Source organism: Epinephelus lanceolatus, chromosome 16 (genome assembly GCF_041903045.1).
Source record: "Epinephelus lanceolatus isolate andai-2023 chromosome 16, ASM4190304v1, whole genome shotgun sequence".
Taxonomy (NCBI): domain Eukaryota; kingdom Metazoa; phylum Chordata; class Actinopteri; order Perciformes; family Serranidae; genus Epinephelus; species Epinephelus lanceolatus.
Genome location: NC_135749.1, coordinates 25,258,270 through 25,280,844, shown reverse-complemented (window position 1 = coordinate 25,280,844; position 22,575 = coordinate 25,258,270). Strand labels below are relative to the sequence as shown.

At 37.8% G+C, this 22,575-nt stretch overlaps 1 protein-coding gene across 1 annotated transcript; it reads right to left on the bottom strand.

The window, feature by feature from the left end:
* Positions 1–5,101: 5,101 nt before the first annotated feature.
* On the bottom strand, positions 5,102–22,575 carry slc44a4 (solute carrier family 44 member 4). Its single transcript, XM_033636216.2, has 22 exons — positions 22,361–22,575; positions 16,459–16,507; positions 16,177–16,250; positions 13,167–13,245; positions 12,957–13,056; positions 12,739–12,864; positions 12,529–12,589; positions 12,135–12,255; positions 11,125–11,208; positions 10,585–10,697; positions 10,110–10,232; positions 9,180–9,279; positions 8,884–8,976; positions 8,595–8,697; positions 8,094–8,353; positions 7,669–7,763; positions 7,209–7,312; positions 6,847–6,920; positions 6,618–6,688; positions 6,178–6,272; positions 6,007–6,091; positions 5,102–5,659 (listed from the first exon to the last, which is right to left on the bottom strand). Exons 1-22 carry the CDS (start codon positions 22,398–22,400, stop codon positions 5,538–5,540), a joined length of 2,172 nt encoding a protein of 723 aa, XP_033492107.1. The 5' UTR covers positions 22,401–22,575; the 3' UTR covers positions 5,102–5,537.

The following is a 22,575-nucleotide window of genomic DNA, read 5'->3' as shown; positions in this document are numbered from 1 at the left end:
CCTTAAAATGGATCGACGGATAGAAACAGCACAGGTGGATGCATTTCTTATATACATTTGTCTTAACAAAACCTGCCATTGCACTGTGAAGTCATTTGTAGATGAGGCTGTCCTAAAGATTGGTGTGTTCGCTGGTGTTTAACCACTTGTCGTGTCTTTCCTCACAAAGCTGTACAGACGTGAATGGGTGTGCCGTCAAAGGGTCGGTTTGGGAGATTTTTGCATCAACACGAGCAACTTAGGAGAGAAAAAAGCAATCTGACGCACAGTTTGTTGATTACAGAGCAAAAGTTCTGGCTGATAAAGGAGCTTGATGATATGCTGCACTGTGTGTCACGACAGCAGAGTCGATGCACTGTAACAAGTGAGGAGAAACAAGGTCAGCGTGTTAGAATTTACAGGAATGACGTGCAGCAGTTCAATGAACTTTCTGTCGCAGTTGATTTGTTTTCTTCCTGACTGTATGTGTCTGTGTGTCTGAGTGAGTGTGTAAACATTATATATTTGTACATATGAATATTGTAAATGCTGTTTTTACGTGTTTTCTGAGTGGATGAGCAGCCACAGAGGGCAACGGAGGACGAGGCGAGCGAGGGGGCCCTCAAGATGTTTTTGTAAAGTTAGAAACAATTCCTGGTTTTTCATCAGTTCCCTCCTTTTTACTCGAGAAAAGTCTCGCAGCCAAAGTTAATAACTCTTCTGCCAACCTCTCCTTCAAGTTAAGGCGAGACATTCCAGGTGAAAACAGTTTCCATGCGCTGTCAGTCTTGAGATTTTGGGCTAATTTTGCTTCCATAACATGTCCAAAATACACAAATGTGAAAAAAAAAACGACTTTTTTTGTATGGCTGTTGACAGTATTTTCTGATTTATGGAGTGATAATATTCCCTCTGTAAAACCTTTGACTCTTAATATGTCAACAAAATCAAACAAGAACTTTGAACCCAGCTTTATCCAATGTTAGTCAGGAAACATACGCAAATTAGTGTATAACTAATTAAATAATTTGCATAATTAAACATATAATGTCAGAAAACTTGTAATACAAAAAATAACAGTGTTAATGTTAGTAATAAATTAGGGAAGTTTCATGGTGATGGTTAAATTTAGTTACTTTTTTTTTACCCTATTCACTTGTTGTTTCTTATTATTTGTCTAAAAAAAAAATTACATTTTACAATACATATCTTTAAAGTCTGAGCCAGAAATCAACATTTCAGTTGCACTTACATACACCAAATTTTCCAGTTTTATTCTCATACATATTCTGTTGGTTTTTACAAAGGGGTTTGTTTATATATCATTCACAGACTGATTTATGTAACTTTTATTCCTAAAATCATTAAGAAATTAGATTTTTTTTTTTTTTTTTTTTCATTATTGCTGCTGACAGTATTTTCTGATTTATGGAGAGGTGATAGAGATATCAAAAAATCCTCCTTTGAGCCTCCTTTCCTTCTATAACAGAATTTTGAATCTGGCATTGTCCATTGTTCAGATTTCCTTTCTGTGCAAATCTGTGCATGTTTAACTAGATACCGCCTCATCTGCACATTTAAACATTTGAGAAAACTTGTAAAACAATAAATAATTTTCTTAATGTACGTAATCAACTTGGGAAGTTTCATGGTGATATTTATTAATTAAAAAAATGTACCCTATTCACCTGGGGTGTCTCCTCTTAAATGTTATGAGCGCAACACAGTGCGTGCTTCACTGCTAATGTGATTTGATCTATGACACCGTGCACGTCAAAGATCTCCCTTTTACTGTTATACTGTTTGAAGCAGTCGAGCAAAACTAAAGTAACATACATTTGTCTTACTAATTGACACCTTAAGCAAGAAGTGCTTCTCTCACTTACTTTAACCCCACACCGTGTAGTTTTCTCTCTCTCTGCAGCCACAGAAGTCTTCACACAGCTTTCTTCTCATTCACAGTAATGCTCCCCAACACCTGTAAAAAGACTATCACCTGAGTTTAGCTGATCTAGATGTAATCAATCAGGTGTTTGGCTTGTAAACATTCACACCAGGGTCAGAGATGGAGACAGAGGGCTCTGTGGGATGTCTGACACGATGGCTGCTGGGGCTCGTCATTTCTCGCATACTTGTCTGTCCAAGCTACACTTTGTATTGTAAGGCTTATGTGACACTAAAACAAGTGATGGAAGTCATGATTTGACAGACTAAAACTGGAGACGTTGTGCAAAACCAAATGATGTAGGAGATTAAAAACTTGATAAAAACATGGACTTGTTTTGTGTTGTCATTATCTCCATTTTAATTTTATCAAAAGATTTGGGTCTGTTATGATTCATCCATGCAGTTATTTCATTAAATCCAGACAACAAACAAAAAGGGTCTGTTTTTGTTGGCTTTAAAGGAGAGCTCCACCTAAATTAAGAATTCCAATATGTTATTTCCACAGTCTGGGGAAGTTTAATCAGTATTCAGGAACACGAGCAACTCTCTCTCAAAGCCAGAAACCAGAGAAATAAGTCTCAAACTTGTCATGTCATAGGGTATAAAGTATGGAGATGCACCATAGACTATGAATGGGAGCCTGACTGGAGACCCACCCAATGCTTTTCTTTTTTATACCCAAATGAGCTTTGTGAAACACAAAATGTACCCATATGCTCAGAACATTACCCTGGGTGCTCCCAGTGTCATCTACTGTCGGGTTTCCATTCAAATGTAGCACAAATTTTAATCAAATTCTTGGAAAATTTGTGTTTGGGTGGGACAGAGTTCCATGGCCGTTTACTCACACAGGGCACTTTTCTACACATAGATGCTTGACTGTCTTTATTGCCAGCAGCCTAAGTGTTGAAAGAGCGCCACCAGTCCTTTGACACCTTCATGCGGTTGAAAATGGTACTGCAGCTCATTTCCCTCTGCCATCTTGCGCAGTGTGGAAGACATTTGGATTCCATGGCAGGAGTGGCCAAATTAAAAACATAACAAAGCGATAAAATAATGTGATGGCTCGTGGTTCTAGCAGATATAACAACTCAACAGTGCTACAGTGGCAGCTGTGGCTCGAAAACAGCTGATTTCTGTCACTGCCCACCTCACCAGTCAGCATATCACTGATAAAAGTTCCTATTTCATGGATATATCAATTCTTAATATATATTTTCTACAACTTATTGTTAGAAATTACCCACAATTCCAAGCGGCAGCCTCAAATCAACCACACCAAAGCCAATATTTTCAAAATTAAAGCTGCAGAGTCGATCAAAAATGCTCTTGCTGTGCTCATAAGGATGTGACAGTGTGGTCTGTATAACAATATTGCAATATTAGTTTGTGTGTGTGTGTGTGTGTGTGTGTGCGTGCGTGCATAGGCTCAAAATACACAATGCCAAATCCCTATGTGAAAATATAGCTAAATGTAAAACCATATGTCTTCATCACATCCTCATGGCAACTTATAAAGATGAATTTGATGATATTAGTCATGCATCTCAGAGTTAGGGGACAGAAATTGAAGTTTTTACTAAAATCCAGCTGAATCATGTATTTTCTCCTGCTTCCCCAGCAGAGCAAACACACACCAAATAATAAGCAGTAAAACTGCCTGTATTTTTTTTTTTTTATCATATTTTTACATTATTGAGGTCTGCAAGCCAATGTTGCATTTTTTATGTAGTTATCAGTCATTTTATTTGGGTTTAACCTGAGAACTAATTGATTTGTTGTGATTAATTTACCTTCTGTAACAACATCAACACTTTTATATTTTCATTTTTTTTTCTTGCAGCCTGCCTTCACATCATAATAGCCCCTTTTAAAACCACAAGTGCTTGGATTAATAAGGAGCTGGGACTCTACCCCCTTTTTTCACACAAAGTCAGCCACTTTTCCGCCATGGCTGAGGGGTTAACGCTTATGCACAGTCAAAATCTACACTGCGCTTCACACTCACTGATTGCGAGTTCGATCACAGCTCCTCCAGCTCAGCTCAACATACAGTGGAGGCTACAGCTCAACTGCACGAGGGACAGGAAACCACAAATCTCTCTGCAGCACCCTGCTCATTTATTTCACACCTTTCTTTTCATCCACAACATTCACAGCTCCCATCCTATCCTGACTGCTCATAGGCTCACATAGCCGCTGTTGGGGACTAGCAATTGGAATTAAACAACTCATTTAACTACATTTACAGCTGCTTGCTGAGAGTTACACTACATTTATATTTGCACACAACTTAATAAAAATCTTAAATAATCATTCTTCAACCCAGTCATCTACATGAAGCTCAGAAAATATTAATATTATTATCATCATTATTATTATTATTAATACTATTTTATTTACAGTATTGGGTATGTGTGAAGCTCTGATATCAGAGCAAAATTTTCCCCATACACATCCATATGAATCACCCCAGTATGTCTTTCAGGGGCAGGGATAGGATATGCTGGCATCATATACAATGATACACTTAACTACATGCAGCTATGCCAAGCAAGCTAGTATCTCTCTGGTAGCTCTAAAGCAGTGGTTTTCAAACTTTTTGTGCCCAAGGTACACCAAAGAGTAAGCCAAAATCTCAAGGCACACCTGTATTTATATCCGTGCACAATAGCTTCAACACGTTATCACTCTTGTCATGACATAAGACAATAAAAGTAAAAGAAGACAGGTGCCTTTCGTTCGTGCTTTGTTGTAAAGCATTCCATTTACCCACTTACGGTTTTCTCCTTTTAATTGTCATCATCCCTAATGCTGGCTGCCAATCAGGGCTTTTAACATGTCGTACATTTCTAATTCCACTGGAAAAACAGCGACAAATAGATTTCCTGTAAAGATTTTTAAATTAAATTACCTTTTTTTAGCTGGAGTTTACCTTTTTATTGGGAAATGGACGTGCACAACATGCTGATACATTTTGGCCCAGCTGAATATTGCAATAATAATGCGTGGTTATCACAAAATCCCACAGCACTCACCACACACCAGTGAGCTGGAGCACACCATTTGTGAAACATTGTCTTGGACCATAAGAATATTGTGTATGAATTTTGAAAATGGGTGAAAGTGAAGGCATGGAGGTTGATGGCAACCAAACACAGGAGTTGACCACTAGTTCATGTACAGTCATATTTACAACTTTATTACAGTATTTTCAATATAATCAGTAACATTGTGGTCATAAAGATGTTTTGTGTTTATAATTTTTTACAAATATCTTAAAATATATATATATTGTGTAAGAACTTTTTTTGTACTTTTTGTTGCAATTCTTTTGTTCCATCTGAAATCACATCTTAAGAAATATGTAGGATAAAAATTTCACATTACATGCATTGATATGCTCAATTCTTTCACTTTTACAGTCATTAATACTACATATATACATATACAATTTTTAAAAAATGCATTAAGAAGTGCAAAATCAGCAAATTAGCTTTGGTAAACTTTTTTTGGAGAAAGATGGAGTGTTAAAAGTTTAAAAGATGCAAATAAAGATAACCTGAAAATTTGTGACACCATGTTTGTGCAGTTTCATGAACTCAGGATCTTCAGTCTTTCCCTTTAACCTTTTTTGGTAATTTTTTGTTGGATTTGTTGAGGATCTTCATGAGGTTTTTGGACATATAGTACGGCTTCTGTAGAGATCCATCGTTGCGCTCCAGGTCCTCCACTGTAAGAGTGAGAGCCGAATTGAGTGAAACGGACTGTGTGTGTATTGTTGTATTAATCAATTAAAAATGATCCAAGAAAAGTTTTCACCTTCTTGAATTTAAATTTACAAGTGAAACTACTGTCAAGTAAACACTAAATGAGTATATTTGCTTGTTCCAAATCTTTCCCCACAGAAATAACGATGTCTCATGTTGGCAGTGACATGCAAACAGGTGAGTTTGGCTCATATGTGTAGTTATGATTCTACAATGATTGTTTTACAGTTAATTAATCTTATTTTACTCAGTGTTCCTGTGTCAATAAATCATGTTAAATATGAATGGTAAGCTGTAAACATCTACTCACAGAAGCAGAGGAAGAGTGTATCGACACACATGTTGTACACACTGAAGAATCCATGAGCTATGAGGTAGCTACCAAACACCACCGTCTACAAACAACAGACAAAATAAGCTTTAATTATGATGTATCTTAATGACTACTATTAAAAACAGAGAAGAACCTTTAGTAACTTACAATAATTGGCATCCAGTAGTAGTTGAGGGTTTCAGAGCGGAAGGTGTTGCCTGGTAGCAATATTCGTCCAGAGAAGAAGAAGAAGGACAATACGCCTGGACAAAGATTGAGATGTCAGTGTCTCTAGTCTTTACTTATGCATTCATGTAAATGATTATTTGACTTCATCATATTAAAACACATCTATTTCAAAAATGACTTCAAATGAATGCTAATACTTCTACGTATCTTTTGGATGTGTAAATAAGCAACTGTTCGCTAAAAATTTACCAGACCAAGGGTGGTAAGTGTTTAAAGTTTATTAAACTTTAATTAAAATACATATGGTCATTTGGGGGGGGGGGGGGTGAAGTATTCCTTTAAACCCACCACATATATTGACAGATATTGTATAGTTATCCAGTCCTGAAACACTTTTTTTTTTCACGTGTCAACCTCACCTACTCCTGCGACCACCAGGAGCTTTCCAAAGAACAACAGCAGGTCTGTCACTTTATCAAGCACCACGACCCTGCGGGACACACAGTCAGAGTCAGAGAAATACGACGCTATTCACTGAGTTGCTTTAACACATGCAAATGTATTCATGTTATGAACAGGTCAGGTAACATGCAGTCAGCCAGCTTTTAAAACAGACTCTTGAGTAGGAAACAAAGCTTCAGCACAAACCTCACTACATTTCTCATGAGCAGCATGAAAGCATTTTTGGCTGAGACGCAGAAGTTTTTCCCATAAATGGCAATCTGTCGAGGAAACAAAATGAACTTGTTTTAGGAAAATAAAATGGTAGACATATATATATATATATATATATACATATATATATATATATATATATAGACAATAATATCCAATATTTTATATAAAAAAAAAACAGTAGAAAAAATCTTATTTTAAGTATAGCAAAGCATGTTTTCCCCATTGATAGTACTTTGTATGGGTTCAGATGACAGCTACACAAATATTAATTATTACTACAACAATAACAGTAACAACTATAATTGGAAAGACCAATAATATGCTGTGCTCACCATGATGTAAGCGTTCCTGTTGAGGAACTTGATGAACTTCTCCAGACACCAGAGGCAGCACTTCATGCAGCACAATATGAAACGTGCACATGCATTCTGCGCCGCTGGAGACAGAAAGCCAAAATGTAAATAAGTACCTCATCATTCACTGGATGGCAATAACCTCTGACACTGTCTCTTTCAGAATGTGAACAGTCTGCACATCTTTATGATTAAATTAACCACTGAAATATTTGGAAAATAGAACCTGAAGTCCTGTAAAAAAAACCTGTGACGTATCTCTAAGAGATATCGGCCAAGATGTCTGCCCTCTCTCGAATATAATGGAACTCGATAGCGCTCGGCTTGTGCTCAAGACGTATTTACACTGAAGCACAAGTTACAAAAATTAACTAAGCAGATAAAACATGTTCAGTATTCTTTAGACAGTGGATGTGAGATGTGGGCATGTCAGCCTTACCTCTTGTTTTGTGGTCAATGTACTCCAGAATGATCCTCACTAGCTGCACCAGGGTCAGGATCAAAGCACCAAATGCCAAGGAGCCCACATGGTACCTGAAATATAAATAAATGATAATGTCTGAACGTCTGACTGAGGTCTGCTTCCCCAAACGATTATGTGTAGGTGTAAAGCACCCTCTAGAAACCAGACAGGGAACTGCAGTTTATCAGTCTGTCCTGTGATTTACTCTTAACTTTAAGCTCCCTTTCTGCATAACCCTCTGTGGGATCTAATTTAACCATGTCACAAGAATGACTGAACAGAAATCCAGAAATACCACCCTTTAAGAGGGCAGGCATCCAGTGTTTTGGACACTTCTGACAGGGAGGACACATGTATGGTTGCAGGAATATAACTGATATGACAGCAGCTCATTAACCTACCTGAGTGCGCGTATGAAGCTAGCAGACAGGGGGAACATGGGGATATCATCTGGTTTGGTGAAGGCCCAGTAGTAAGAGGCAAAGGCCCCTGCCAGCGTACACTGGCCCAAGGCGATGACGAAGTTGACACACCAGAGAAAAGCCACAACGTTGTAGATCTGCAGGTTGAAGAGGTTCCTCTGGAAGAAACCCTCGTTGTTGTATTTGATGAAGATGCAGCTGGCTGAGGGGCAGCCTGGGTAATCTGATGAGGTGAAGTTCTGAGAGGACGGCAGAATGAATGAGTTGATGATGCAGAACAAGAAAGGGAAAAGGGACAGTGTGACGAGTATGTCTGAGCATCAACAGTATGACTTTTTATCAGTTATATTTACCTTTTCTACTGATGAGTGGTTATACATGAGAAATATTTTGATACTACTAAAAGTTGTGTCACGGTGATTTGACAGAGAAATTATTTTAACTTTTTATCCACACTGAGTTCCCATTCCGCCCACTCACCTGAGGGTCACAGTCCACAGTGCCATTGACAGTCCCACAGCCGTCCATAGTGGAGTTGAGAGCCACCACTTTGTAGATTGGGCCTCCCGAGGTAGCCAAATATCTACAATTATTAGTTTAAAGAAGAACTGATACTGATCTGGACTGTAGCAATAATTATAGAGCAAAAACAAGCACACACAACCTCAAAGATGTTTCAGCAATAGTCTGTACCTTTATATGGTACAGAGGGTTATTAATAGTCTGCATAAAAACATATAGACATGCATACAAAAACATTAAAGGATACAAAGCAGTGGCGCCCCAGTAAGCAACACACACCACCAGGAGAACAAAGGTGATCAGAGGGTACAGCAGAGAGGACATCATGTGACTGATTGCCCTGTTGAATATGAACACAAACAAAATATGGTTATGCCATGGTCATATGCATCCTTCACAGAAAGATAAAAGAAAATAAAACTTAAATATGAACCTGATAACACTTTAAATAAAGTCACTTTAAGATTAAGAACATCTAATGAGTTAATAGTGTAACTAAAAGTGAGTAAACCCTGTGGACAGAGTTGTGGCATTATGACTGACTTGCTGGACTCCTGGATGAGGGCGATGGCTATGAGGATTCTGGTCCGCAGGAAGATGATGGTCAGGAGAATGATCGCCTCTGCCACAGATATAATTATCACTGACAGAGGGAAGAGAGAAAAGTGTGACGAGAACTACAATGCAAGTTCAACCTAAAAATGTGAACTCAAAAGACAAATATCTAACAGGAGCTACAGTTACAGTTGGGGTGAGCAGAAACCCTTTAAGGAATACTTCACCCACAAAATGATTGTTTGACTCAAACAATATTAAAGTTTTAGTAAAAATGCATGCGTTTGGAAAGTACTCAACATGCGACTGGATAAATGAGACCTGGATTATACTGCAGGAGTTGTGTGAGAGTGTGTAAATGAATGTTTGGATATAGTTTCGCTCTAGTTAAATGCAGCCCCCTTTTTTGTGTTCACTGTGGAGGCATGCAAGAAAAACTAAGATTTCTTCACAAATTCAAGGTAACACAAGGTGAGTTATTGATATACAAATGGTCACTTGTCAGTTAAGTTTGACTTTAAATCAGCGTTATCTTTAATCAGAAGTATTTTACAATGTTATGAACCAAGTGGTGTTGTAAACATGACGTGCATATACCGGCAATGGTTTTATTGCATTTATTTTTGGATGTGAATGTCATTATGATGTCACTGGTTATTTCCATTTTATACCACTCATGTCCTCTGTACTGGTATTTGCTTGTGTTAATTCTGCTGTGTCAACACATCTCCAATACAGTCTATTCAAACAAGGGAGCTTTAATTTCTAGTATACAGAGATATCCTTTCAGCACCTGATCTAGTTAGAATTTTGACAAGCACACACCTATTCATTAAAAAGGCCACAAAGCCACCAGGAAAATTGAAAATAAGATTTCTCCCCATGTGAGAAAAGTTTTGTGAAGTTAAACAGACTCACAGAAGGCCAGCCAGGTCTCTTGGACTTGCAGGTAAACCTTGAAGTTGGTGGTGAAACCAATGTCAGTGATGGAGGCAGACTGCTGCTTGTAGTTATCATACTCCCAGTAGCAATGCCTTATACCTGCAAGATAGACACTCCAACAATTCAGAGGCTACTGGAAACGTATAATCATGTCATAACAAATATACCGCCCTTGTTGACTTTGTGTTTAGAACAAAGCCAAAAATGGGAAGAGCAACACTTTCTCATTCAAGAGGAAACAGATCTGCATCTGCCCTGTTTTCTCAACAGCACAGGAACAGAATTAATTTGTGGTGGTGTGAAAATGGACTGCAAAACAGCAGTCATTATTTATCTAGCCTACATAAAGTAACTGCACCTGCAGACTTTCTACTGCACATGTCTAAATAATCTTCCAAACAGAGGGGAAATTATTAATTTTTCTTAAAAACTGCAGCAGGGGAGTGTTTACCATATGCCCCAGCACCCAGGACTCCTATGATGAGCACCCACACCATGACTGGAGCAGTGAATCTCAACAGTAACAGGAACAGCAGACTGACCACCATGGCTATTAGCAAACCTCTGAGAGGGGAGATGTAACAGTTATGAGGATAGAAAACAACAAAGGAGAGGATAAAATATTAGGTTAAATATAAAACCAGAGAATAAGTTTAACAAAGGTTGAAGATGTTCATACAAGATCAAAGCATAACTTATTAAATTGTAAGACATGTGAGACATGTAACGTGTTCAAGTACTACAAATATAACTATTTCATTTGATACAACCAGAGGTTCAGCTCTCAACTGCACATTAAAGGGATAGTTCGGATTTCTTTAAGTAGGGTTGTATGAGGTAGTTATATGAGGTAGTTATCCATAGTAAGTAACTCATACAACCCCGCTTCAAAAAATCTAAACTATCCCTTTAATCTCAAGAGTAACGTCTACTTGTATTCATGCCAGTAGGTGGCAGTGTATGTTTGGTGTAGTTCTGCAGGGAAACTCACAGGAGGATCCATGGCCATGACGACGCAAAATCCTCAAAGATTCGTGTACCAATCTCTCTGGCATTGAAGCCATTCACAATATCTCTAAAGAGGACACAAGCAAGGACAAGCTGCATTGGTGACAGTTCTCCTTTTAAACAATGAAAGTGAAAAGTAAAGGGTATGGTGAAAAAAATACAGCGAATGAACAAGGGAAAACTATCACATATTGCTGTTGGTACTAAAGCTACTAACTTTGAAGTTACTAAAAGTAATGTAGCGGTAAAGACAGGCTAAAAGGATAGAGATAACCCCACAGCATCTAAGAAAGCACCCAGGAACTACAACTAGCTGCTACACTAAGGGTCAACACATAAACTCACGAAACCACCGACCCTGTGCTGGTGATGAAGAGGAGAAAGAAACTGGGTTATTAAAGTTGTGTGTCTTCTTTTGTGCAGACATCTGTGATTAAAGAGCATGTACTGGAACTAAAGTCGCAGTGTGTAGAATCTAGCGGCATCTGGTGGTGAGGATTGCAGACTGCAAGCAGCTGTATCTTCCCCCATGTGCCAAGTATAAATTTTCGGTTAGGATTTCTGCAGTGTTCATTGTCCAGGAGGGTTTAACCGAGAGCTGAATTATCTGTAGAGGTCTCCTCCTCTCCGGAAGAAACACATCCGGTGATTTAAGCCGGCAAAGACACTGAATAAAACAGTTTCATTTTTAAAAATAAGTAAAAAGACAAAAGGCCCTATCTAGAGCCAATGTGTGGTCCTTTCTGGGCTACTGTAGAAACATGGTTAACTCCTTGGACAAGGACCTGCTCCCTATGTAGATATAAATGTCTCATTCTAAGGTAACGACAACCCAACAATTCTTATTTTCAGGTGATTATACACTGATAAAAATATACTTATTTTATCATATTCTGTTTCTGCCAATGTATCACCCTAAATCCTACATACTGGACCTTTAAGAAGCATTATGTTTTCAACATATGATGAGGTCAGGAATCCACTGTGTCTTACCCAGTGCCGTTCTTGATTAGGCCGACTGTGTCATTGACTGAGGAGGGTAAGCCTGGAATATTGGCAAACTCCGAAGGGATCTTGTCCAGTTTAAAGATATCAGGCAAACATCTCCCCAGCACTAACAGTAGAGAAAATTAAATCAGCTTGAAATGGATTGAATTATCATGTATTACTAATTTACTCTGCATCACAAGCTGTCATCCATTGAACATAGATGGAAATAAACAAAAAGTAGCAGTTTAGTTTCTGTTCAGTCGCAGTTACATTAACACTAATATTTAAAGGACCAGCTGCATGAAACTAATATTCAGCCTCATATTAAAGTGCTAATGCATTATCAGACCCGAATTAATATGAGTATAATGTTGTGTATAGGAGCAGTTTCACTCACCGGAGGTTGTGGGCATGGAGAAGAAAGGACACAGCTCCTTGTCCACAATGTCTTTAACACTCTGAAAATGTGAATGTGAATTGATCCAAGTGTCAGGTTACGTTTGCTGATTACAATGCAGACCATCTTTCATAAACCAAAATGTTTCCTTAACCAAAAGAAATCGAAATAATTGTTGCATTTGGTAACAGGAAACACACAAGGACTCACCAGATCAGTTTTTGCCAGGTCTAAGGATGGAACACAGAGGCTTTGATTGAAAACCTCTGCCGGCTTTTGAAAATATGCCTGTACTCCCACAGCCCAGAACTCAGTGGGACAGTTTTCCACACACACCTATTAGGTAGTGAAAAAAAGATGATTTCTGGAACACTGGAAAAACACAGTAAATGGTAAAGAAAACAATAAAATCAAGCAGCCTTCTTTACCTGTGTGGTTGGACACTGTAAACCATTAAGAGCAGTCGCCATAACGTTAATTGATGTGGCACATTTAAGAATGTCCATATAGAGCAGGTTGGGTCGGCCTCTGAGAAAGGGAGGACAGAAAGAAAGTGTTTTTGTATCATTCAAATACATATTCATTATGTTTACTATATGTAGAAATGATATGAAAAAGCACGCAAGAGATTGAATTACTCATTTGGTCCGATGCCACAGAACCATCCAGTTGAGTTTCTTGGATAAAGAACATGTCTTGGATCTCCAAATAGCCAAGCTAATAGAAAAAACACACGCACAATCAAACAGAGATAAGAAGAAAAGCCAATGACGTAAAACATAATGGCAAGTTAGTCACACTTGTTATGTCCATTTAATGTTTGCCACTTACAAACGCTGCTGCTGCATGAGGGCATGTTTTTACTTAACACAGAAACTATGTTAACTATTGCATTTGTTTGGGAGGGATGTGAGAAAAATACTCTAGTTAGATTGGGTCACAAATTAATAACCTTGTTAACACCTGTCAAAATAATGTATGTTACTAACTATGACCCTCTACGTCTTCACATCTATCTATATGTGTTACATTGTCCCACATCTCTGGGTCTATATCTCCGTACATTGTACTTTCTTTTTAACATTTACATTACAATTTTTCACATTTTTGCAAACTTCCACCCCTAAAACGGCACTGCTCTTTTATTTTACTTCGGATATATTGCACATACTTTGTCTTCTAGTCTACGTTTATGTTTTTTGAGTTTTGCAGTTGGCATTTCGCTTCACTATGTCTGCTTTTTTTCAGCACTGTGTCTCTTGAATGCCTGCTCTTGATGGCCTGGCACCTAGTTGCTACCTTTTTATAATGCCCAGATGTTACCTGAGTGCTGTGGGGGTAAGCGCCCATAAACGTCCCAAACACAGAAATTAATAAGACAATAAGGAAATACAAGCAGGGGGCAGTGTCCCTGTGGAAGAGTACATCACCACACACTTCTACTGGGTCATAAGTTATGATTGAGAGGAATTACTTCTGTATGATTCTATACATTAATTTTAGGAAAATCCTGCATAGTATACCTTTAATTTTATTTTCTCTTAATATGTTTATGTTATGCACCAATTCACCAAAGCAAATTCCTTGTGTGTTTACTCAGAGATACACTGGGTTCTGATTCTTCTGATTCTGATGATAAAAACACTTAAAGTAGTAACTACTTCAGTCCAACCACAAGAGGGCACAACAGTCTATCTGGCAAAAAGTTTTGATGAACACCTCTCTTGTCACTCTGGAGTTTGGTTTAAATGCACTTATTGTTAGTCTCAGTGGACAAAAGCATCTGCCAAGTGAGTGTAATGTAATTTAAAGGTAGTGTAATATTAACTGATTATTTCCTCATCTTAGCAAGACACACACCAGCCACCACTATTTCGCGTATATTTAGTAGAATATTTTGTTCCTAAGGAAGAAATTATGCATCAACACTGGCCAGTAGACTTCTCCACTTAACCACTTTAACAACTTAACCTTTGCTATCCAATGCTTTTGAGTTGCCTCCACCGAAGGAAATAGCCGATTATTTGGGACACACTCAGCCGCTGACACACATATGACGTATCAGGCCTCTCTGTTGACTCTAGATAAGAGAGTCCTGGAATGACTATGATGATGGGGCAATAAGGAGCCACTGACTGGATGTTCTCAGGGAAATCAGCTGTTCGCACTTAAACACAATAATAGTAACGCTCAGCATATAACATTTACAACTGTTTCATAAATAGTTACTCAAAGAATTGCACCTTCTATTAAGAGAAAGGGTCAAGAGAAAAAAGCTCTATCCAAACTGCAGAGTAGTTCTTGTTTTTTTTTTTGTACAGAACAAAAATTGTAATATTGTCCCATATTAACTGCACTGTATACAAGCTATAATGAAAAAGTAGAGATTTACATAACATACAAACAGAATTAATATGAGGTGGTGACGGTGACAAGCATCATGCGGAGGGATCAAGCATGCCATAGTGTAAAGAAACACACTGTCTGCAGTTTTAATGGAGCAACCTAACTGTGAAACTCGTACAGTATTGAGGAAGAGCGCTGCAGCCATGCAACGGTTAAACAGGCTGCAATATAACCACTCTGGGCAATTGTCCACCATCAGTTTACATCCAATGAAAGTGCTTCTTTTTGCCACTGGCATGCTCATATTGTTATTATAAGTGTCTGACAACATACGGAAAGTATCCCTACAATGCCAGACCTTTTTGGTTAAAGAGTAAGAGCCTTTTTGTCCAGAAACAGCTCTGAAAATGCCATCGCTAACCTTATCAGACTACATCTAAATAAACATTAGTTTTAGCATGAATGGAGCCAGCATATTTTCACACCTACTGGGGTGAATTAAGAGTTTACGTTAACCAAACTAGAGTTGGTGATTGGTGAATCGTTGGAAAGACAAACCAAGACGTTGTTTTGTGAGTTTTATTTTGTCTCTGTAAACTTTGATTGAAGTGTATTTTACATTATAAAATAACTGTATATTTAAATAGAGTCTGGTGGGTTTGGTAAAAGTGATTTCGGGGCTGTTTTTAATCAATGTAGAGACCCAATTCCATGATGTTGTCACACACTTATAATAGTTATCAGCTGAGCCCATCTGTGGCAAAAACAAGTACTTTTAGTGGATGTAAACTGATGGTGCACAAATGCTCTGGATGGTTACACTGCAGCCTGTTTCTCAGCTGCTGGCTGCAGCGCTCTCACTCAGTAATTTAAAAACATTATTGTTACCATTGGTCATTTAGTGACAAAAACATAAAAGTATGGTCTGGACCAAAACAACAACAACAACAACAACAACAACAAAAAAAAAAACAACAACAAAAAAAAACAGTTACTCTTTACAAACAAGATAAAACGTGTTAGTAAGAGAGCTGGTAGGGGATTTTGTTGACACTTTCCCCTCTGTTCCTCGTTGTGGTGCTGAGCTAACTAGCTGCTAAGTGTAGTTTCATACTTAACGGATACACACAAGAGTTGTATCAATGTTTTTATCTAACGCTCAGCAAATTTAAAAAAAAACTGTTCCTTGCACAAAAAGAGTGGATAACAAGGGCCAAGGGAGAAGACAGTGGAAAAATGTCTGATTATGGTGTCAGCGGTTATGGGGACAGGGGGACTGCATGAGTGTCAGGTTACTCTCACCTAAAATCCCGACTGCTATGTAGCCAAGGATGACTGCCATAAACAGGATACAGCAGATTATATCAGTGCATCCTCTGATGAAGAGAAGAGAGACAGCAACAGGTTAAAGTCAGCAGGCTGAGCTTTGTATTAAAGTTTGCCTTGAGGGTGACAAATGTGATTCCATCAGTCAACAGAAACTCAGCAAACACAGAAACAGCTAGCCCGAAGATTTTGCTGATTTAAGGAGTGAGTTGGAGTGAGTTAGAGTGAAACAGGTGGGAGCCAGTGAGACAGATTCACCTTTTCTTCATGGGTCCCTTGAATGATGGGTCAAACTGAGCAGGTTCTCCTGGGAAAAGAGAAAACCATGAAATAGCTTTTAATGCAAAGTACATTAGTCACTGACTGGTACAATGTTATCATGCAACATTAATCACCGTGTTTGGGTTCACAGAGATTATCAAGGACACATTAGTTCATGTGTAATGGCACTTAACCTCCACCACAAGGAAATGCATGGCTGATTAAATCTCTTTGTGTGTGTGTGTGTGTGTGTGTGTGTGTGCAGTAGTTGAAATACTGGAATTGTGTGGAAGGTGGTGTTTGAACATGGGTCATTAAAGGATGAGTTTTAGGGTTAGAAACATAAAGTCTGTCCTTTTCTTAAAGTTAATGAATTACAGGGTAAGTGAATGAGGAAAAACTTTTAGAGACAAGAGATTTTTATGGGTTAGTTATGGGTCACGGCAGCTTTACAACAGCAAGACTATAACAGAAGTGACAGGCATTACGGGAAAGAAATGTCGCATTTTTGTTTCCTGGAACAGAGAACGAGACTGCCAGCAAGAACAAACTATGACATCTACGTGGTGTTGTGTATCTCACAAAACAAGCTGCTTTCCATATTTATGCAGAATGGTTGGTTTGCATTAGTTCCTTTATGTGTTATGAGAGTAAAGAGAAAAGGATCAGAGTTGAGGCGCAGCACTGACACTTGCAGCTCAGGCTCATTTGAATATAATTTGAATTCAAAGGATGGCTTTTGAAAAAGGGAGAGTCACAGATGTCGAATTATTTTAATAGTTAAAATTGACAATCCGAAAACACGTTTGTTGACATCCCAACTGAAAACATTCCTATAACGTGTCAAATCTATGAGCCTTAATTAGCCTTCGTTCCATTATCCTGTCGGACAGGAAAAACACAGCAGACTGCTTCCAGTATGTGATCTTAAGGAGAGGACACACCTGACACCTTTTAGGACGGTGTCTGGTTGAAAATACCAACAAAAACAGTTTACTAGAAATCTAATAGTGGTAAAAAGATTGTGATAAATAGCCTGAATGTATGACATGATAAAAAGCGTGCAGGTGTTCCTTTGTTTATATGTCAGATCTCCACGTGATACTTGCAAATACTAATGTGCTTTCTTAATTTGATCCCCAGGGAAGGTTCGCCACAGTCATTTCTCATCATAGCTAGAGCAAAATTATCTCCACTGACTGTAATTTGAATAGGGGTGAATGGAGACTGTGTAAACACTATGAGCACACCGTCACGTCAGGACTTCAGAGAAGGATGCAAATACTCAAACAGGATGCAATAAGCTTGTAGCCTTTGAATTGGCTCCAAGACTCAGTATAGTAAACAAAATACCAAGCACACAAATTCAGGATAACAAACTTCTACACAAAGACCAAGAAAATATAAAGAATTTCATGGAGCAGTGGTACAGTGAGACTAAAATTCCACCTCTTAGATAAAAAGGACTCTCCTCTAAACAAACTCCTATGATAGAGTAACATCTGATGTAGATCTTATGTAAACAACACATGTATGACAATGGACAGATGCACAAAGAAACTTTTGACATCTATGTCAAGGACCCTGAGGTGATTCTAAACCTTTGTGGATGAAAAATGACTCAGGCAGTGATATAAAGGCTCCGCAACAAAGGAACCTGTTCATCAGCCTCTTGTAAAGCCACAAGTGTCAGATTTCAGCCCTGCCAGGATACTGCTGCGTGTTCGGAGTAAATGACAACATGGAAAATGGCTCACTTTGACTCTGTGTGACACATATAAAATGACTTTTCAGTTTTTATGCCCCCATAAAAAACTGAAGGAATACTAAACCTTTAAACCTTGAACCCCAGATGGGATAGCTGCTAGACGATGGGTGTGAGGGTCATCACTTAACCTTGACAGAAGAGGGAATTATATCATCATCAAATCATTTATCATTTAGCTAGTAAAATGTCAGATACATAATGACAAATGGCCATTATAAATATCCAAGATGCAAAAGTGCAAAACCCAAACTAATGTTGTCAAAACGGATTTATCGATACATATCCATTTTAAATATTTAAAATGGTTTCAATACTTATTTTAAACAGAATCAATACACTATTACCTGCTGTACTTTATTGCTTTCTCTTATTGTAAATGTTGCCTTTAACGTAAAAAAAAAAAAAAAATCAGTTTACTAGCATAACCCAAATATGTAAATGCATTAACTCCAGGAAGTTTGTGTAAAATAAGCAGTATGGGTGAATTTTGAGCCAACTATTTTCTGTGAATCCTGAAAGATGAACTTTTTTATAACTCTCTGTATTATTTTATTTATTTACAATTTTAACAGTCATATTTACTACCTTTATTTTTTGACAAATTCAGTGCTTTCTTCTTCCCAACGCTCAGCTGCTGTTCCATTAGCTCTTTGGTTGTTTTAACTGTGTACTTTTCTAGTGCAGGATTAGCAGAGAGTGAACGCTCTTGCATAAAGCTTGTATTCAGGTCTTTATTGTGCCCTTATCCTGTGAGGTTTTAAGAGAAGTTTATATTTTGACTCATAATCTAAACTTTTAAAATTTCAGTTATGTTCTCAGAAAATAATAAATTCTGAGACATAACCCTTAAAATCAAGAAGGCCTTGCAAACCCCGTGAAGCTTTGGCGACCCCTAGGGGGTTAGGACCCCCAGGCTGGGAACCAGTGCAGTGGTGATTCTCTAGCTTTACACATTAGCTACATTAACTAGCTTGTGATTTAAATCAGACCCGAGACTTTTCCCCCTTGTTGCCCCAAGCAGCCTTAACAAACTCTCTGGTCAATGATTTGCAGCAACAACCCCTTGCAAGTCACTTATTTCTCAACATCGAGTGTCTTCACAGGAAAACAGGTTGCATTTGAAACGTCTAACTGCTCCAAACAGGACAAAACCCAAACATGTTGTACAACAAAACCACCAAACTTAATTGTGCAACATCAAGCTGAACAACAAGCTAAATTAGGAAGCATTGTCAACGTTTAAAAAGATTTTTGCTTCCTCATGAGGGCCTGTTGAAAATGTGCAGGAAGCAGATTCCCAACTAGAAATGGTGGTGAGTTCAACATAAGCATTAACTGACATACAAAGGCTTTTTAGAACAGAGGATCAATTGTGACTACTAAACTTTCAGCTCACACACTTGTGGTCATCTCCTCTGTTGTCCTCTTATTCTCTGTTATTATTATAGGAGATATGAAATCCGACTGGCTATTTACCTCCAGGGAGGGTTTGTTTACTGTAAGCTTTGCGAAACCTCCCAGACTGTCAATAGACGTGTGACTCTATCAATACATCAAATACCGCAAAGAGTAAACAGGGATGCAGAGATCAGCTGACAGACGGCTGAAAATCAAATAGTCACAGACAGGTATGAAATGTTTTTATAGAAGATATTCCAACTCTCTCCTCAGCATCTCTTTCAGTCTGTACAACACCTAATTTAAAGGTTCTGCTATGATTGTAAATTAAATATATCTTTGGCTTTTGGACTGTTGGTCAGACAAACAACCAAACAGTTAACAGGGAACGTCACTGGAGGATAAATCAATTAAAATTGAGACGATAAATTGATTAGCTGATGACAGCAAATCTATCTGCAACTACTTATTATTGTTGATTAATCAATATGTTGTTTTTTAAAGCAAAAAAAAAAAAAAAAAATCTCAGATTCCAGCTCTACAGTTGCCAATGTTTGCAGCTTTTTTGAGTCCCTAAAAAAAGAAAACTGATTTTAGACTGTCGGTCAAACAAAAGAAGACATCTGAACTCAGACATTTTAAAATAGCTTGCTCAAGAAAATAACTGTCCACTTAACTGATTATGAAAATAATCATAAGCTGCAGCCCTAAAGTCGTCGCAGCCCAGGGCAACAAATTAACCTGTATCATCTTCCGTCATAAACAGCTTGTGGGAAGTTAAATCCAATTGATCATGAGATCCTTTCCTGTCTAATTTCACACCACAAAGGCAGTTCATTAATGACATTTCAGTCTATATGATTTCTAATTAGCTATGAATACCTGTTCACAACAATAAAAAAAAATCTTTACAAGACAATCATGGCTGTCTGACTGCCACCACCATGTATTTATATAGGGTATAATTACTGTAACCACAACAACTACTATCTAAGAATCATCATCAAGCTCAGTTTGCAGAGTGGTTAAATTAATGCAGTGTTTCCCGACCTCTCTGGCTTGTGACCCCTTAAAATTAACAATGTGAACTTGTAACCCCTCATTACATGTTGTGGACTTATTTTGGAAATTAAATGTGAGCCAAAAAAATGTTCCTCTTAGTAAAGTACGCAAGAAATTTTTAAAAAATATTTGTTTAATTTTTAAACTCTGAGATTCATTTCTAGCCAACTGAGAGCTTCCTGTTTATTCTAAGCCTTTCTTCTCTTGCAGGTCAAGTGTCTGGGACGTTTCGACGTAGCTATCAATATATTACGACATCATGTTGTTGTATGTGAACGGTTAAACCATGTTTATTGATGGCAGCGTTGGCTCTCACGTACACAAGCTGACTCACAAACACATCAGCTGACAAGCCTACATTTGGCCTTAGGGAAAGATATCAGTTTGTCTCTCAGGAAGTATTTAAGGCACTCATAAACTGTAAATTCAGAAGCTGGATTTAGATAGACAAAGAAACAAATCTGTTGTAAGATACTGATTTAAATAGGCTGATAATTACCTAGGGTGAAGTCAGGTAATTTGTGACACTGGGAAGACTACCTTTAGTGTTACCTTTAGAACTTCTTATAGTTCTCTGCTATATTTCTATAAAGAAAATATGTTGCCAAGCAAAATATTTTGGAAATTTTTAGAAACTTTGAACCTTCAAACACATCAAGTACCCCATTTTCAGGTAATATGGGACAGCTGGTAAAGTAAAATGAGACAGTTCTTTTAATGGTTACATCCATTTATCACTTCAGTCATGACTTCATTAAATCATTAATGTAACTTGTGGCTAATCATTAAAAAAGATTATCCAACTTTTCTGCCATGCTTTCCATGTTCTTTTGCTTCCTGTTTCCTTGGTGCCATATTGTCTACAATAAAGGTGTGTGTGTGTGTGTGTGCAACAATTATGGCTAACACTGGACTATTGTGGTTGACTTGGACTCACGGCATCATCTTTAATGCTTACTAAACAACAGAAATGTCTGTATTATAACAGGGTGGCACACAGTAGCATAAATCATGATTTTATGGCACCTGGTAGCCTAAAATAACCTGCTGCTTTCACCTCCGAAAAATATCCCATTTTAACTTAAATTTTGTCCCATTTTACCTGCACTCAAAGCCCTTTCCTATAAACAGTTAAGTGTATAGTGAAAATATTGTGATTATAAGTCAAAAAGTTAATAAAATGCAACATCTTACAATCATTTTTGTTGTTTTACTCTTATTGTTTTAAGCTCTACCCATCCTAGGTATCTCAGACTAATAAAAATAATTGTCATGTAAAGGACATTGATAGAAACAATGCAATAACATGTGTGGTGACTGGCTGCTAATATTTAAAAAGCCCAAGATGTAAAAACGTATTTGTGCCATTTTACCTGATGCAACAAATCACCTGAGTTCACCCTATGAAATGTAACGTACTGTGACTTAGGTTAAAACTAGCTGATACATCAACCAACCGTTCTCAAGAAATAATTTGGTTAAATTGAATATTACAAAGTTTTCTTGCTTAACGACATTTGTGAAGACCTTTGTAGGAAAAACTAAAAATAAATACGACGTTAGAATTTGTTAAAAGTGGTTGGTTAGTTAACTTTAGCTAGCTAATTAGCTCGAGATATTAGCGTAATGTAAACGGTGAGCGCTCTGAGGTAACGGGCGATGTCAACTCACCATACTCAGAGTCCGGGGTTTCCTCCTGTTTTTTACCCATTGTCCGCCTTTAACCTCCTCCTGTTTGTTCCTTACTTCTAAAACACAACTTCTGTTGTTTAAAATAATCGTAAAACTTTCTTAAAAAACAGCTAAAAGTGCGTTTAAGACGAGCTCCGTAGTGCCTTTGCAGCCGCGGTGACTAAGTTAGGAAATCTTTTCTTCCTGGCAGTTGT

Bases quoted from the DNA above. Each gene is read 5' to 3' on its own strand.
- slc44a4 (XM_033636216.2), bottom strand. From the start codon at position 22,400: ATGGGTAAAAAACAGGAGGAAACCCCGGACTCTGAGTATG. The intron at 11,209-12,134 runs GTAAGACACAGT...TGTCCTCTTTAG, and splicing joins CTAATCAAGAACGGCACTGG to AGATATTGTGAATGGCTTCA. The intron at 6,689-6,846 runs GTTTGTGCTGAA...TGTGTCCCGCAG, and splicing joins CTCATGAGAAATGTAGTGAG to GGTCGTGGTGCTTGATAAAG.